Consider the following 18,994-nt stretch of genomic DNA (forward strand, 5'->3'; position numbering starts at 1 on the left):
AAAAGTGATGGAAAAAGCTGGAAAGAGAGGTCAGTGTGGAAAATGATTTTTGTAAATACAGTGGGTAAATCAAAGGGAGGAAGGGGGGGGGCAGTGAGTGGGAGGTAAATTGGGAGTCGGGGGACAATTAGCTGGGAATTTCCAGTGTTAGTGAGCGAGAGATCTTTTGTTATAACAGTAAGAGTGAGAGCAGTTTGAAGCGACATTCAATTGGTTTAGAAATATATTGTGTTAACATATGATATACTGAGTCCTTTCATGATCGTTAAAACTGAAATAAAGGCAGAAAAAGCAGAACATTTCACATCAATGTTACATGTTACTCAATAATGAGAATAATAATTGAATAAAAGTCATTTTTACACAATAATCACAACAGAAATCTTCAAATTGCGGACTTCGTAAAACGTCTGCAACCCAGTCCTGAGTCTGGGTCTCATGTTCAACAGAAAAGAGACCCTACATGTAACTCTCGTCATTAGAGAACTGTAAGAAAGATATCATTTTATCGTCATTTCTTTAAGAAGATGAGGAACACGAGTTTAGGGACCCAGGAAACACTGGGAATGATCCCGTTTGAAGTAAAGAGGAATCTCAGATCAGAGCATAAAGGGTTTTCTTCTTGCAGTGTCGGAGAAAAGGGGGATTTCCTTCCTCCTATTTGTCCTCCTCGTCCATGCACAGTGCTTTGATTCCATTATACATGTCCAGCAAAAGTCTTGGCAGTCGAAGGAAGGGACCAAACATCTCCCATGTTTTTGCACTGCCTGATATTTGACTTGTTCCTGCATGTCACTCGCACCATTGTGTCACTTGCAGTTGTTTCTTGCACTATTGTATGTCTTTCTCTTAAGGGACAACATTTAGCGACCGGATATATGACAATTAAACAGTCTTTGAGGATATATAACAAAAGATGAAACATAATTGGTGGAACCATTAATGAGTATACTTATACCTTATACCTATACTTCTGTAACACAATGACATCACTATGTAACACTTCTGCTTCTATTGGAAAGCGCTAGCTACTAATAAAGCATGGGGACATGTAGAGACACTATACTGAAAATACGACTTTTTAATGAACTTCTATTCATATTTTTAGTGTTGATCCTTTTTGCTTTCACCTCTGTGTTTTTAATAACAGGTGTGTATGTATCAACGTGTCGTATGACAATGAAAATAACTGACATTTCATTTAGAAACTTGATCTAAAGTCTCTGTAAAGATAGAGAAAGTAAAAGAAAGAGAGACAAAGTGAGGGTGAGCGACAGAGACAATAAGAAAAGAGTCACTTTAAGTGAACGGAACAAGGGCAGACCAGTCCTGCCCCCTAGAGGCAGTGTGTGTGTGTGTGTGTGTGTGTGTGTGTGTGTGTGTGTGTGTGTGTGTGTGTGTGTGTGTGTGTGTTTTCCTGGGGAAGAGAGGGACATCCTGTGACAGTGACTCAATGCTCCCCCTCAACACGCGCACACACACACACACGTTATTTACCTCTTGCAGGCTGCTAACAGACATTTCCCCTCACACACACACACACACACACACACACACACACACACATTTGAGCACACACACACCCACAGCATTATCATTGTAAGAAAACTTTATTTTCATGCATACAAAGTTGTGTGTGTGTGTGTGTGTGTGTGTGTGTGTGTGTGTGTGTGTGTATATGTCATGGCCTAAGGTGAAAGCTCCTGCTGCTTCTGAAGAAAAGTGTGTGTTTCTGTGTGTGTCGTGGGCGTGGCCAGGAGGAGGGGTAAGCACGGGGGCGGGGCCTGTCGCGAGAGAGCCGGCCCTCTCTCCAGCTTAGTCAGAGGGATGTCGGCATTGTAAGGCATTTGAACACAGGACACCGAGTGGATCACAGACACTCATAACACACACACACACACACTTTGACACACACCGGTGGAGTATCAGCGCTCGGATCGGGACGGACATAAGGGGAGAACTGCACCTGTCCTACACACACACACGCACACACGCGCGCAGAGGATCTGACCGGTCGTCCCTATGTGTGGATGGGACCAAAGTTACACGGTGAGTACGGAGCACACGGAGAGGAAGGGAACACTTGTTAAGGACTTTGTTTTATTAAAAAAAAACATTATTATTATTAACATTATTTTCAGTTGTTTTTTTGTCATTTTAAATATAAAAACTGAGTTGTTTTTTGGGATATTGAGAACCAAACACCAGTAAGAAAAATGCAAGACTTGTTTTGACTTCTTCAATCCACACTTTGTTAGATTTCTCTCTTTTTGGTGCTTCTTTTTCTGACTGGAAATTCAAAGAGGTTTTTATTTCTGACTTTCCATATTTACATTTAATTTAAAAGCTGCTATTGAGGAGATTTTTCTGCACTTTTTTAAATGTATTTTGATTTTGTTTGGACGTGTTTTCCTTTGGGTGATTTCAAGAGGTTTCTTTAGCACCTACATTTTGAATTATGGGCTTTGTTGCACACTTTAAGGAGTTCTTATTTGTTTTTTAATGAAGCAAGCAGGATTGGACAAGTTGGACATTGTCAGAAAAGTGTCTTCTCATCACTGACAATTTGACTTTCTTCAAGTGTACCCTTTCTGCTACAGCCATCTGTTGAGAGGGTGTACAGATGTACCCAATCGTATTGTATTACCCAATGTCTTCCTCCTCTTGGATTTATATTAAAAGTGTGTTCTTTCTGGTTGAACAGCTCACACGGTTTCATCTTGACTTTATGAAATGAGCATATCATCATTTAAAGATTCCTCTGACTGTGCAGCTTCTGTGTTTTCGGTTGGTCTCAATGTGTGAGAGGTGACATTTGTCATGGTTTGTTGGTTTCACTATTAGTTCTCGTTGTTGCAGCTGTTAATGCAAAGAGGAATCTACTGAAATATTGAGAAACATTTTCATTTCTGGCCAGTTTTTAAAAGAAAAATGCGTTATTTAAATGGAAAACAGAGCAGAAAGTGTTGTTATGGGTGAAATGACATTTTATTGCTGTACATTTCCTAGTTTTAGACTTTAAAAAATTACTTTTGTTGGATTTAAATACATTTTCATGATTTGCTTTGATGACTTTTTGTGTTAAAGTAAATGCAGACTGTGTTTAAAGCAAAGAAGCTCAACTTTTAATTAAAGATGTTCATGTTTTGGAGGGTTTTTAATCCTTTTAAGAGTTTTTCTTGCAAGTTCGAACAGGAAAGTCTGTCGCAAAAACTGCATTTCAGTAAATATGAAGAGATGATGAGGCTCCTGACTCATTAGTGTGTGTTCCCTTAAAGGATGTACAATGTAAAAATGTAATTTCTTTAATTATTTGAGGTGACTTTAGTTCCTCTCTGTGTCTTTTCTCGCTGCTGTTTGAGCAGAAGTGGCTTTAGCTGTGACTTCACACTGAAAATACTGAAACGTTGACTTTAATTAAATGTATTATTTCAACACATATCACATATTAAGTTAGTTGGAAGCAATAATGTTAAGTTGAACCTAATATGTTGTATTTAAACTGAATATTATTGCTTTCAACTAACCTAATACCGGTCATTAAAGTCAACGGTTCAGATTTTTCAGTTGGATGTAAAATAATTGTCTTTCTAGCGGCTTCAGAAACATTCACAGTCTTGAGTGTGGTCACTGAAAAGATCTGATGCTTTCCACTCGCCTGCGTGGGATGAGAAGCATGTTTTCCCTGAGTGGATATCTGTGTGTGTGTGTGTGTCTTGGGTGGGATCACGTTTGAAGTTTTGTTTGTGCTGCTGTGGCCCCCCAAATGGAAAAGATTTGGCGCTCCCTTTTCCTCATCGGCCCCCCTGTCCATTACCCCCACACACACACACACACACACACACACACACACACACATGCTGGGAGTCGGGATGATTTGCCGGTTCCGCTGCAGTGCCACCCTGCTTCCAATTTTAGCTTCATTCCGACACAGACAGCGTTTCCTTCCTCCAGCTTCAACCCCAGGAAGAGAGGAGAGCGGGGGGGAGACAGAGGGAGGAAACAGGGGAGAGTTTAAGATCCGTAATCTGAATAATCTTCTGCCACAACAACTCATTATTTATGCACAAATCCTGCAGAAAAAGCTGTGAAAAACACACAGAAAACGACTGCGAAGGAAATGTAGAAAAGTTAAGAGTCTTGAAAAACACATAGAAGCAAAACTTTGAATTAATATTAAGTTATTCTTTATTTGTCCCACAAAGGGGATCGGCAGATAAAAGCCACATAGAATACAATATGTTAAATAAATTAATACAATTAAAACCAAAGTGCATATTAAAGATATAGATAAGCAGCCTTATTGAGAAGTAAGTTAACAAAGCAGAACACATGGATTAATTGCAATATTTTCAGCAGCTGTTGCTCTTTGGTTGTTATTATTTCATGAGGAATGGATGTCTTGGTTTATAACTTATTAAATACGTCAGTTTGACTTTAAATTCTTAAAAAGAGGAAGTTTTTTTGTCACTTTATACGAGACACGTGTGGAGTTCCTCTTTGTTCCTCTTTGATCAAAGTGTCTCCGCCTGACTCATCGTAAATCTTACACCGAGGCTTTTAGAAGCAAGATCAAGGAGAAATTAATCAGTTGAATTCATTTTGGATATGGGCAACATGGACGCATAATACGTCTTAATGACGTTGGGTGAAAAGAAAGAATAAAATCACATATTTGATGTTTTGGGTTCGACGATTCCCCAATTGGTTTTCTGTAAATAGTTGACAAGACAAACAGCTTCCCGTCTGTTTCTAAGTGTGTGTGTGTGTGTGTGTGTGTGTGTGTGTGTGTGGTGTTAGTCAGACCCCCCCTCATTGACTCACCCTTCACAATAATACACACAGCTCTTCCTTCGTCTCTCTGTCTGTTGTATCTTTTGTCCTTTCTTCCCTCTTTAGATTTATTATCTTCTCATATCTCCTATTTTTCTTTCTTCACACTCTTGTCTCTGCTTTCTTTCGTTCTCTTTTCCTTTCTCCTCTTCTTCCTCCCTTATTCTGTCGTCCCGTTTCTCTCCTTTTCTTATAGTTATTTTAAAATGTGGTTCACTTTCATTTAATACAGCCATTTTGTATTATTACTATTTCCCTGTTGTCTGTTGAATTACAAGAAAAACCGTAAAAAAAGTTATTTAAAAAGTCATGATTTGATGAGTTTTCATTAGAAAAATGACCACTATCACTCCTTCTTGAATGTTATTTAATTGTCTGCACTTATTATACCTCTGCATCAAAATGAGGGCTCTCCCTATCAGTGTCTTACGGTTCTAAATGAAAAGAACGCAAGAAAAAAAATGAATTAAAATATCTAATATTTCTCTCTCTCTTTGTCGCTCAACAGGCGACCTCTCATAGCTCGGCCATGTTGACCAGTGAGGGGGCGCACACCATGGAGCAGGAAGAAGCACACCACGGAGCCAAGATTGCCGCCACAGCAACCACCAACACCACCACCGCCAGCTCCGACTCAGAGACGATGGCCGACACGGACGTGGACATGGAGATGGAGACGGAGATGGACGATGCAGACATGACCCGGTGGACGGAGGCCGAGTTTGAGGGGAAGTGCACGTACATGGTCAAGGATACGGACGGCGACGCCATGACGACGACGAGAGCGGAGGCCTCGCTGCCCCGAAACCTCGCCTTCAAACACCCGGCCGACAGCAAGGAGGTCAGTCAGAAACACACACCCACACACACACACACACACACACACACACACACACACACACACACACACACTGAAAAACACTGAAAAAACTGAAGCATTGACTTTAATCAAATGTTTTATGTAAAAAATCACATAGCTGTATTAGGTTAGTTGAAAGCAATAATATTAAGTTGAACCTATTTATACTTAAGATTATTACTTTCAACTAACCTAAAACTGTGATGTGTAATCTGTTGATATAATTCATTTAATAAAAGTCAACACTTCAGTTTTTTCAGTGCGCACACAGAAACTTTCTCTCCAGACTCCATTATTCTCACACCATCTGCACACACTCGTGAGTCAGATGTCGGTCATGTGATGAAGAGGGGGTCTTGTCTCGCCATAAAACTCCACACACACACATTATAGACAGGAATCTGTGTGAGAGTGAAACGCCTGAAGCAAAACACACAGAACAAATCTCATGCATTACATGTCACGTCAGACGGCTGCACTTCCTGTGCCTGCAGACAGGGGGCGCATTTTCTTTTAAATCACGCCAAACGGCAGATTTGTTTTTGCCCCTTAGTGACATTTAATTAAGTTTTAATGTCAATTTCGACGCCTCAGATTTTCACAAGTTAAATATGAATTGGCCTTTAAGGTTTTTGTATTTGAAAAGGAAGCTGTGTGCTTTGAAACCTGGAGGTTTGATGGCAAATTGGACACATTTTGGAAAGCAGAAACAGTAGCTTGTAAGATCACAGATGACTTGTGGTGAGAAATCCCAGTTTTTGTTACCAGGCAGGAAAAAAGGATCTGATTTGCGTGACCCATTTCCTCTGTAAATATGTCTTAACTAAACAAACAGCAACCTTGTGACTTTTTTCACAAAGCTGCACCGATAAAGTTCTAGCCATCGATCCGACTGGAGGTTAAAAAGTCAAAATGTCAATGCGTCAAAGGTTGAAACTGAGGTGTGATAACAGCGAGGTCTCTCTGGTAAAATGAACAAGTGAAAAACAGAAGGACCTTTTGAAAGTTGAAACATAAGCATTAAATCAGCATTTTGCAACAGCATTAATTATAAAACTAAGACGAATCGGACCAAACACATTCGAATGAACCTTAAAAACTATAATGTATGTATATTAATCAGTCCCCTGGTGTTACGGTGGATTGAAGCGTTGTTTCTCAGACTGCAGGTCAATGGGGTTGAGGCCATTTTCACACTTTGTGAGTTTGTTTGCAAGCTTTAAGTGGCGTGATCGCATAGATTTTCTCATCAGGGTCTTATCTGCTGCTGCAGGAAACTGAGGAAAGAAGCAGGGACAGATAGACGCTGATATGCTATCAGCTAACATTTATCTGGACCCGGAGAGGAAGAAGGGAAAGGCTGAGGATGGGAGTTTGATCAAAGAAGATTTGGGTCAAAGGAAGAAGCATTGTAAAAGTCTGTTAATAAGTCAAACACACTCTCGTCTGGAGAGAGGGAGAGAAAGGGGGATTTCCCATGTCACCAGGGGTTTGGAAAAGACGCCTGTTTGTGTGCGCCATGCGTGTGTGTGTTTCTCCAGCATTCACGACTGGAGCCTGGCGTCTAGTCGCCACATAATCCCTCTCTCTTCTCTCACTCATCCTCCCTTTTTTGTTCTTTGATTGAATTAGAAAATAAATAAAGGAGAACACTTTTTTCTTGTTGAGTATTTGGATGTTATTTGAAGCTTCTGAAGGAGCAGCAGTTTTTGTTTGACGTGGCGACGAGTGGAGGTGTGACGAGAGAAAGAGAGAAGAGGTTTTACAGTTTTTCCTCCACACACACACACACACACACACACACACACACACTCTCTGAATGAAATGAAGTGGGTCCATTAATCATCGTGTGAGTTGAACATATAATAAGACTTAATGAGACATCACTGATGGACAGCATGAAACACACACTCCATAACTACAGTAAAAACCTTATTGTTCATGTGTGTTATCTTAAAGAGAGCATCGTATTTCCATGAGCAGTTCATTCACCAGACACTTTAAAGGCTGCACACATCACACGCTGCAAACACCCCTTCGATCCCTTGTGTAACCTGTGTGTGTTTCTGTGCAGGTTTTCGGTGTGTGCAGCAGGGAGTACATCCCCAAAGGAACTCGCTTCGGACCCCTGGTGGGCGAGATATACACGGCCGACAGCGTGCCCAAAGACGCCAACCGGAAGTACTTTTGGAGGGTGAGTCCTCAAACAGAAAAACACACACACACACACACACACTTCCTCAGAAGCAGGAGGGTCCCCTTCCTGTGACGTCACACACGTCTTCACTCAGTGGAACAGGAAACGGGGCTCGCTGTTTTGTGTTGTTCAGACAGAGAGATGGGGATGTGATGTCACAAATAACATGTCACAGTGTGGTTCCTGTAAGTCCAAACACACACACACACACGCGCGCACTGTTCAACACTCTCCATCATACCGGTAAATTCTGAGTGAGAGTACACACATCTGTGCATGAAGAGAAAGAATGACCATGCTTCCAACCACAAGCACTGAATCAGAAAGGTGTTCCATTCATGCTCATATCTCACTTTCTCACACACACACACACACACACACATACCCACACCCCCACCCACACACACACACACACACACACACACACAGAAAGAGGTTAGGTTAAAAGAGTTCGTTCTTCACCCCTCTGTCCGTCTGACGATTACAAAACTATGAGGAAGGTTGTGGAGTTCAGTTCACTTTCTCCATGTAGTTGCGACTGTCATTACATGGTACTTCATTTAGTCCTTAAGTCAGTGTGTCAGGAAAGTCGTTCAAAGGAAGTAAATAATGATTTTCCTTAACCTCACACCTCTTCCCTCTCTCGCTCCAGATCTACGAGGACCAGGAGTTCCACCACTTCGTGGACGGGCTGGACGAGAGCCGCTCTAACTGGATGCGCTACGTGAACCCAGCCCACTCAGAGGCGGAGCAGAACATCGCCGCCTGTCAGAACGGGATGGAGATCTACTTCTACACCGTGAAGCCCGTCCCCCCCGGCACCGAGCTGCTCGTCTGGTACTGCCACGACTTCGCCCGGCGCCTCCACTACCCGCCGTCCGGGGAGCTGATGATGCAGAAACTAAGTGAGTGTCTATTCTGTCTCTTAAAGAAAAAGAGGGAAATAATCAGTTTTGAAATGACGGGGAATTTGTATTATTGCTCTGACCTGGTTTCATAAATAACATAAAATCAATAGACAATGCAGGTGTGTGTGTGTGTGTGTGTGTGTGTGTGTGTGTGTGTATGTGTGTTTTGAGTGTGTCCTGTCGCCGCTCTTAAAGCCTAACAGTGTTTTAGAGTGTAGCCGTGTCTCCTTCCTCTCTGCATGTTAGCCTGTTATTATCTCACACACACACTCTCTCACACACACAAGACTACAAGATCAACAACCTTTCATCTCTGTCAGTGCCATCGTAGTATTTGTGTGTGTGTGTGTGTGTCAGTGACAGTGTAATTACACAGACAGGGGGATATGGCCCCTAATGCCACAGTCTTACACACTTAAAGACCCCGCTTTTAACATGAAAGCTCACACTCACACACACGGCCTTGCTCAACCTCAATAAAAGGAGCAGAGCGTGGGTGTGTGTGTGTGTGTATGACTGTCTGTGAGTGACCTTTTGATGAGGAAAAAGGTCTCAAAGTAAGCGCCAGATTTCTCCTTTACTCATCGAAAATACTTTTGCTTTTCTTACGTTAACTTTCAAAAAACGAAATGAACCTCTGCTGCTAATATTAACCAAAAAACTAAATGTACACATTTTAAAATAACATCATGACAATTATTTTTAAATGTATGTTATTTGTTTGGCAGAATCAGAATGAATTAGCTTTGGTTTATAGCATTATAGTAAGAGGAATAACTTTGTAATAAAGCAACAAAACGGACATTTAAAAATTAAGAAAAACATATTAACAAGATGAAAATGTGAAAACGACAATGTTATATTATAAATTAAAAATAATAAGCAATACTTATATATTAAAAATACATGCAACATTGAAAGTGGAAGAGCTGTGAGGCAGCCTTAAACAAACAACAAGCTGAATATACAAACTAATGTGCATAACTTAAGATATTGATGAATTAGTTTATTTAACAAAGGGACATTGCACATGTGTAAACATTGTTCTCTATATGAACCAATAGGCTCATCATCTGTTAACCCTGGACATGTATTACAAAGCCCCAAAGTTAAAAACGAGTTATTATAGATGAGAATGAGCTCTCTGTGCAAAGGGGCACAGATGTGTGCATGCAGGGGTGAAGTCACATGACACAGCGGACCAACTGCACTTCAGCTGTGGATCAAAGGGGAGAGCCGAGCGGGAAACAAAGAGGGGCTCAGGGGCTTCCAGGTGTGACTGCAGGCTAATGGCAGTGTAAAGGTGGAAGGGGATCCAAAGACCCAGCCTCAGCGACTCCACTGCCCAGGGAAAAATGCGCATGACCTGGGGGAGAGAGGCAGGAGGTATAGCCTCAAACTCGCCCCCCCCCCTCTCCCTCACCAAACCCCCTCTCTAAAGTCAGTACAGTATACTATATGTTGTCTTTAATTAGCTGCCTCTGTCATTTAGCCCCCCCCCCCCCCCCACTGGCTCCTGTTGACCTGCCACTGACTTGAACGTTCACCTGCAGCAGAAACACTTACCTTTGTTCATCTAAAGAGCTCCTTATTTACGTAGCTAAATAAATTAGGGCCTTTGAACGTTGGAGTTTGAGCCGCACAGAAAGTCCGAAATAATCTCACGGGCTGAGTAAAAACAAGATGAAACCACAAACGTTCAATAAGGGCAGAAGGTAGAAGAAGAGAAGGTCACTCTTATAGTCGGGCTATCCAGCTTGTTTAGTGATTTAAATAGCATAGATTACATATATTTAAAAAGAAAATTCAAATTTATTTTAAATACTCATTTATTTTCAAAATGTTGTGTTTTTTGCCGGATGAGCGAAGTCACGCCTGCTGTTTCATGTTTTTCTCACCGAGTTTTGCTCTTTCCAGTGCAGTCATAGCAAAACCAGACGTGTGTGTGTTAGTGTGTGTGAGCAACATGACTTAGGTTGTCTCACTTTCTCCTCTCTCTCTTCTTCTCTCTCTCTCTTTTTGTCGCTGTCGTTTAGCATTCTTCAAGTGTTGGCACCTGTCAGCAGCTGGTGTGTGTGTGTGTGTGTGTGTGTGTGTGTGTGTGTGTGTGTGTGTGTGTGTGTGTGTGTGTGTGTGTGGTGTGTGTGTGTGTGTGTGTGTGTGTGTGTGTGTGTGTGTGTGTGTGTTGTGTGTGTGTGTGTGGTGTGTGTGTGTGTGTGTGTGTGTGTGTGTGTGTGTGTGTGTGTGTGTGTGTGTGTGTGTGTGTGTGTGTGTGTGTGTGTGTGTTGTGTGTGCAAAGACGCTCTCGATAAAAACACTCTCACACACGCACAGTCATAAGCTTGGCATGCCAACACATTCACACCCATGTCTTTTCATCTCAAACACATGCATGTGTGTGTGAGAGTGTGTCGGCCATTTGCCTTGATATCTTTTAAAAGAGAAGGTGGAGGAAGGAGTAATGGAGGTAGATTTGCGCCTCCCACCCCCTTCTGTTGACTACTTGAACTTCCTGGCAGAAGGGCCGTGTTGACAGATTTATATCTCCAAGATGGCCGCCCTGTTTGTATTCTAAAAAAGGAGAAAGAGGGGGGAAGAGGATGAGGAAGAGGAGGAGGAAGGCTAAGTGATAACCTCAGTGTTTACACTGCCGCTATACTACTGATGCAAGGGTCACTGACTGAGTGTGTGTGTGTGAATCAGGGGGAGTCAAACTAATTTCATCAGTGCTGGCACTCAGGATTAACTTCATCTCTCACACACACACACACACACACACACACACACACACACACACACACACACACACACACACACTCTGGGTGACCCTGTGGTAAAAAGTTGAACGGGCAGTAAATGAGCTTATAGATAATAGACAGCGGCTTTTTAAGGGCCGGGTCTGCAGCCGTTTAACAGCCGAGATGTGCAGCTAGCTGACTAGCGAGGGCTTTTACTGTGTGTGTGTGTGTGTGTGTGTGTGTGTGTGTGTGTGTGTGTGTGTGTGTGTGTGTGTGTGTGTGTGTGTGTGTGTGTGTGTGTGTGTGTGTGTGTGTGTGTGTGTGTGTGTGTGTGTGTGTGGTGTGTGTGTGTGTGTGTGTGTGTGTGGTGTGTGTGTGTGTGTGAGCTCCTAATCCACTCTTTCATCATGCAGGGGAGACAGTAGGTGTGAGTGAGTGAGGAGGAAGCTCTCTAATCTAACCTTCGACCTGGAAACAAAAGCAAACGGCCACAAAATCAGGAGAGTAGGAGCTTGATCAAAAGTGTGCGTGTGTGTGTTCAAGTCAAGAGAGTAAGAGTCAACAAATCAGACAGAGGCCTTTGTCTGCAGGCGCCTGTGTGTGTATCTTGTGACATGGTGTGGATGAGTTGGTGTGTGTGTGTGTGTGTGTGTGTGTGTGTGTGTGTGTGTGTGTGTGTGTGTGTGTGTGTGTGTGTGTGTGTGTGTGTGTGTGTGTGTGTGTGTGTGTGTGTGTGTGTGTGTGTGTGTGTGTGTGTGTGTGTGTGTGTGTGTGTGTGTGTGTGTGTGTGTGTGTGTGTGTGTGTGTGTGTGTGTGTGTGTGTGTGTGTGGAGGGCAGGTGGAGGCCAAGCCTTTTTTTCAGAGGATATCTTTAGCAGGAAACCTTCCATCAGTCCTGTCTGTCTGCCACCATTTTGATTTTATAGGCACACACACTGAGATATAAACACACACACAATGCCCAGAGGCAGCTGTCACGCATCACTTCCTGTCTTTTGCCCCCCCCCCCCTGGCCCCCCATGATCGTTCGTCAAATCCGTCACCCTTAATTGGCCCGCAGAGTTACTTATGGTGTTCCTTAACCCTGTGGCACATGCACTACAGCGTAGAGCTGGCGAGGACAATCCTAAATCTCACCTGCGAAAATGTAACATGAAAAATACACAAGACATGAAGAGAAATACAGATAGTGCAACAAGAAATATAAATAAATCAGTACAAGAGACACAAGTCAAATGCAAGAAACTAAATAAATAGTCAGATACAATTTTAACAGAATCTAAAATGAATTACTGTACAAGCTGACCCGTTTTTGGAAAGACTTTCAGTTTGTGTGTTGTGAAACAAAAAGTAATGATTACTTCTTTAAATGGAAAACAATAAGACTATTGTTTCTTGATCTGGTGAAACTTCCACTGACCTTTTGTCTTCCTCTTGTCTCTCCAGAGCAGTCCCTCCTGGAGGTGAAGCAGCAGCAGGTGAGCAGTGAGGAGCGCTTGGTCGACGCCTCCAGCCCATCCCCCGCAGCAGTAACCCCCGCCCAACCCAAGAGGGAACACAGCGTCCTCTCCATCCTCCGAGGCACCAACTGCACATCCTCTTCCTCCTTTTCTTCCTTGCCGATCAAAAGGGAGCCGAGCCGGCCTCTTCCCACCCGCCCGCGCTGCGCCGACAGCCCCGAGCGCCCCCTGTACCCTCAAGCTCTCTACCCGGGTCTCAGGCCCCACCCTCACATCCCCGAAGATTTCCTCGGACACAAACACGGTTACCCCGCTACCCGGTCGCCAGGAAATCAGTCCTCTGCTACGCCCAGCCCGTCGGCGAGGAGCAGCCCAGACAGCAGTCCTCAGGGAAGCCCCTCGGGCCCGGCAACAGGGTCTTTCTACCCCACTGGACTCAGTTCTTACCCTGGTTACTCCCCACCACCAACCCCTTTATCTTCATCCTTCTACCCTCCAGGAGCCTCGTACTCACGCTACCTCCTTCCCCATCACTACCCTCATCAAGGTGGAAGCGTCCCTACCGTAGGAGGTATCTTCCCCAGGATGTACCCCCTCTACATGCCCCCTCACGTGCCCCTCCTGCCCGCCGACGCAGCAGGAAGGCGCTTCTTGATGCCCGATCGTGTCCACCCGTCCTCCATGTCGGCCCACAGGGAGTTCCTCCTCCCCAGGCCCAGCAGTGCCTTCTCAGCTGCCGCCTATCTGAAGGACAAACGGGGGCTTCACCACCATTATCACGGACACCCACATGGTCCCGCCCCCTCCAGAGGCTCCCCGACAGCGGGCACATCCCCTCCCAGCGAGCGGCTGCCCACCAAGCCTACCTCTGCCATGCCGTGCAACTCGAGCGATGACGAGGAGGCCATGAACCTGTCCAAAATGAAGCGTGGCCCCGGGTCAGCGGGATACAAGGCGCTGCCGTACCCACTGCAGAAGCAGAACGGGAAAATCAAGTATGAGTGCAACGTGTGCAGCAAGACCTTCGGACAACTGTCGAACCTCAAGGTGAGTCTAGCAACGCTACAGAGTTATTTTATTGGCTTTTATAGGAAACACATTACACACACACTAAGCAAGCTCTCCTCAAGATATCTTCTCTGATATTTCAGCGTCAGCTAAATGCAATGTAATATTTACAATACCCAAATGTCTAAGCGAATCTTTTTCTTTCCTCTTCAGGTTCATCTTCGTGTCCACAGTGGCGAGAGACCCTTCAAATGTCAGACCTGCAACAAAGGCTTCACCCAGCTGGCTCACCTGCAGAAACACTTCCTCGTCCACACCGGGGAGAAGCCACACGAATGCCAGGTGAGAAACGATGCAACTTCAATCGACTTATTTACCAGACAGATGAGTTAATTGCACGATGTGACTTGTTGCCAGAGATGGCAAAAGTACACACATCCTTTACTCAAGTAGAAGTACAGATACTCGTGTTTAAAAATACTCTGGTAAAAGTAGAAGTACTGACTAAACTTTTTTACTCAAGTGAAAGTAAAGAGGCTTTGAAATGTACTTCAGTAAAAAGTACCCATAACTAGCAGCTGTTTTAAAGAGTACCTGACCTCCCTTTATATTCATAGAACAATAATGTCATTGTTAGCTAATGAATGTTTCCATGCTGAACAACGGCAACATGACAACGTTTCCATTGGTCCCTCTTCTTTAGAGAAGACCAGGAAATGATGGATACACGGATCGTGTTCAAATCAATAGGCACGCAATGACTCTAAAGATTAATGATCACGTATCAAACACACATTCAGACTAAAGGAACCAGCTGTTTGGAAAATGAGAGAAGTAGGAAGTACAGGTATTTGAGTTCAACATGTAAGAAGTAGAAAGTACAGGTATTTGAGTTCAACATGTAAGAAGTAGAAAGTACAGGTATTTGAGTTCAACATGTAAGAAGTAGAAAGTACAGGTATTTGGGTTCAACATGTAAGAAGTAGAAAGTACAGGTATTTGAGTTCAACATGTAAGAAGTAGAAAGTACAGGTATTTGGGTTCAACATGTAAGAAGTAGAAAGTACAGGTATTTGAGTTCAACATGTAAGAAGTAGAAAGTACAGGTATTTGAGTTCAACATGTAAGAAGTAGAAAGTACAGGTATTTGAGTTCAACATGTAAGAAGTAGAAAGTACAGGTATTAGTGTTAAACATGTAAGAAGTAGAAAGTACAGGTATTAGTGTTCAACATGTAAGAAGTAGAAAGTTCAGGTATTTGAGTTCAACATGTATGAAGTAGAAAGTACAGGTATTTGAGTTCAACATGTAAGAAGTAGAAAGTACAGGTATTTGAGTTCAACATGTATGAAGTAGAAAGTACAGGTATTTGAGTTCAACATGTAAGAAGTAGAAAGTACAGGTATTTGAGTTCAACATGTAAGAAGTAGAAAGTACAGGTATTAGTGTTCAACATGTAAGAAGTAGAAAGTACAGGTATTTGAGTTCAACATGTAAGAAGTAGAAAGTACAGGTATTTGAGTTCAACATGTAAGAAGTAGAAAGTACAGGTATTTGATTTCAACATGTAAGAAGTAGAAAGTACAGGTATTTGAGTTCAACATGTATGAAGTAGAAAGTACAGGTATTAGTGTTCAACATGTAAGAAGTAGAAAGTACAGGTATTTGAGTTCAACATGTAAGAAGTAGAAAGTACAGGTATTTGAGTTCAACATGTAAGAAGTAGAAAGTACAGGTATTTGATTTCAACATGTAAGAAGTAGAAAGTACAGGTATTTGAGTTCAACATGTAAGAAGTAGAAAGTCGTCAGAAAAATAAGTTGTGGAGCAAATTACTGATACCAGAAAAATGAAGTAGCAAAGTATTTGTACTCCACTACTTCCCACCTCTGCTTGTTGCTACAAGGTGTTGACATTTGTCTCTTTTCTTCTTCCAGGTTTGTCACAAGCGCTTCAGCAGCACCAGCAACCTGAAGACTCACCTGCGTCTGCACTCAGGGGAGAAGCCGTACCACTGCAAGCTCTGCCCGGCAAAATTCACCCAGTTCGTCCACCTCAAGCTGCACAAGCGCCTGCACTCCCGCGAGCGCCCGCACAAATGCTCCCACTGCCACCGCCACTACATCCACCTGTGCAGTCTGAGGCTTCACCTGAAGGGCTACTGCCCCACGGCGTCCAATCAGGGCGACCCGGAGGAGGTACAGCGCGCCAACGAGGAGATCGAGCGCTTCGACGTCAGCGAGCACGCCGAACAGCTGGAGCAGCTCCAGGGCGGCGCGGAGGTCGAGGCCATTTTGGAGAAGCAGATTTTGGGGATTCTGTGGAGGGACAGCGACCTCAAGTCCTCTCACTTCCATCCCCACCACAAGGGCGGCGCCAGCGACCTTCTTTCTGCCGGTTACGGTGCGTACGATTCCCAGAATGAGACGTCGGTGATCAAGATGCTGCACAGCAGCCCCGTCCTGCCGCATCCTGCCAACGTCACCGTCAAGCAGGAGTCGGAGGATCACGCTTAAGTGACGTTTAACCCCAAAAGACACAGAGTTAAGACTCAAAGACTTCATTGCCAGGAGCAACCGCTGTAAATTCGTAATTATCTACCTGGTTCAGGAGTGACTTCCTGTTCGCACTAGGTCTTCAGGGACTCGCGTACTCAGGGCTCAAGAGACACTGTCCCATGACTACTTAGCGTTTATTATACTTAGAGACAATCATCTACCCTTTAATGTAATTAATATAATGCTATTATAATTATTGTTGTTGTATTATTTGGTCTCTATTTTCAAATGTTTTTGTTTTTTTTGTTGATCAATTAGTTGTTATATAACCTCCTTAATTTATTATACTTTGTATTTGTTGTCTTCAAACGCAATAAGTGGAAGGGATGGTTACACTGACGGGGTGAAATCAATGTAAAATACTTGTATTTTCTGTTTTTGTATTTCTCTGTGGCCATTTCTCTGTAGTCACTCTCTCTATGCCTATATCCGTCCGTCATGATACCTCTGACCTATTGAACCAGGGGTGTCCACTCTTCAGGGTTTTATCTATTTAAGATTTAGAAACCAATATTGCAGGTTAAAAGAAAGGGTTGAAAAACTTGCCAAAGTGCGGCACATCAATTTGTTAAGAGCTTTATTTCAACCCTGCTTCATAGCTTCCCTAAAGTATGTCTGTGTCCTTTTTCTGATGCCTACTTAATTTAATTTGAAACAAAAAAGGGCATTTGTTTTGTATATTTTTTACAACGGTTACCTCAGTGTGCATGTGATGATATGAGAGTATGTGTGTTTGTGAGTGTGTTTTTAAAGGGACAGCTAAAGGTGGGAGCTTTCTATTTATTTGCGTTTTTGCTACTTGAAGAAGAAGAAACCAAACTGAACTGGACTGCAGCTCTTGGCTTGGTCCAAACAAGGCGGCAACATGTAGCACATGAAGGACTCGGGAGGCTGGCTAGTCGCCGAGTCCCTCCTTTCGTTTTATTTTTCTAACAACACTGTCAACCCCCCCCCCGCAACAGGGAAGTGAATTCCCTCCGGTTTTGGGATTCACGCTTGACGCTAGTTACCAAACTACACTTGGCTTAATTAAAATGCACACCAAAAAATACAAGAAAGGAAAATGAAAAGAAGGACTTGAGGAATCAAAATGCTGAAGAAGGGAAGATTTACTGTGTGTATACGATGAAGTGTTCACTCTTTCGCTGTGGTTTTTTGTAGATGTTTTGTTTATTTTTTGTTAATATTTCGGTTGAGAAGCAATGGCCCCTTCTTCAACCCCACCGTCCGCCATCGTGTTGAACTGGCATACACCAAAGCACCTCGGCCTTCTTTTATGCACTGCCCCCCCCCCCCCCCAACCCCCCTCTACTCCTCCTACTTTATAACTTCAGTGCCGATGCTTGCACCATTTACACTGTTTACAATATCACTGAAACTGGTCATAATGGCATTAAGAGTCAACTTAATGTTACAAAAGCAACTGTGATTTTCTGCAGCAGTTGTACATCAACAACCTGAACTCTGTAGCTCGCTATCTCTCTCTCTCTTTACTCCGTTTCCTTTTCTTTCTCTCTAACTAATGTTCGACCAAAGCATCTCTTTCTCTGATCAGAGCTTTAACTCCAGAGGAGAATCCACTAAAGGACTGTCTCTGTTTACATACTGGTTTACGTTATTTATGTGCAAAAATGTCAAAAAGTGTAAATTATGATATAAATGTTCACTGCTCTAATCTAAACCCTACGACTCTGTGTGTTTATTATTTGTATTACTTTGGTATGAAATTATATTACTATGTATGAAGTGGTGAAGCTAATATAAGGTTTCTTTGTATAAAGCTTTGCCCTTTTTTTTTACTCGGCAGACATTTTTCCAGCAATTTGGAGAACGTAGTTTATAGAAACTAATCAGAAAAATGCTAAAAATCCCAACCCTAACTCTCACTAGAAGATGTTAAGATGATTGTGAAGTCAGCTAAAGGCTAATTCTGTAGTTGTAATCCCTGTATCCACCGTGGATGCTTGATGTATGCTAACTATTTAGCGACAGACTAATTAGCCATAACCTAGCAAGTCTAAATTAGCCGAATAGCTACTGTACCACTGTTTTAATTTGCTGACAATATATCCTGACTTTTTAAAGAAAATTTGTTTCCATGTACAACTTTTTGGAGTGTCTTCAGTAAAATTAGCTGTAGATAAACTTGGATGCATTGTCTGCCAGCACTAAGGTGCAAATTAAATACATACGTACTTACTACAAATGAGTAAAATACAACTATACAAGGCCATGTTATGTCAACACTTTTTATAGGATTTGGGTAAAAGCTTAACAGCATTTTGGACTGCTTTTATCCAAGTCTGGATCACAAGAGACATTTTTCTAGGGTTAGGGTTAGCCAGGATTAGAATTAACCTGTTAAGCCCCACGACACTGTGTCTCAGGGCTTCTTAATATCTAAAAAACTATGAATGTGTCATACCCTCCTAA

The 18,994-nt window shown here is 42.8% G+C and overlaps 1 protein-coding gene across 1 annotated transcript; it reads left to right on the forward strand.

Annotated features, from left to right (window-relative positions):
* Positions 1–1,837: 1,837 nt before the first annotated feature.
* On the forward strand, positions 1,838–18,242 carry prdm1a (PR domain containing 1a, with ZNF domain). Its single transcript, XM_034236313.1, has 7 exons — positions 1,838–2,049; positions 5,342–5,674; positions 7,767–7,886; positions 8,542–8,794; positions 12,982–14,042; positions 14,217–14,345; positions 15,941–18,242. Exons 1-7 carry the CDS (start codon positions 2,023–2,025, stop codon positions 16,517–16,519), a joined length of 2,502 nt encoding a protein of 833 aa, XP_034092204.1. The 5' UTR covers positions 1,838–2,022; the 3' UTR covers positions 16,520–18,242.
* The last annotated feature ends 752 nt before the right edge of the window (positions 18,243–18,994 follow it).

The sequence above is a fragment of the Gymnodraco acuticeps genome, unplaced genomic scaffold (genome assembly GCF_902827175.1).
Source record: "Gymnodraco acuticeps unplaced genomic scaffold, fGymAcu1.1, whole genome shotgun sequence".
Taxonomy (NCBI): domain Eukaryota; kingdom Metazoa; phylum Chordata; class Actinopteri; order Perciformes; family Bathydraconidae; genus Gymnodraco; species Gymnodraco acuticeps.

Bases quoted from the DNA above. Each gene is read 5' to 3' on its own strand.
- prdm1a (XM_034236313.1), top strand. From the start codon at position 2,023: ATGTGTGGATGGGACCAAAGTTACACG. The intron at 14,043-14,216 runs GTGAGTCTAGCA...TTTCCTCTTCAG, and splicing joins GACAACTGTCGAACCTCAAG to GTTCATCTTCGTGTCCACAG. The intron at 14,346-15,940 runs GTGAGAAACGAT...TTCTTCTTCCAG, and splicing joins AGAAGCCACACGAATGCCAG to GTTTGTCACAAGCGCTTCAG.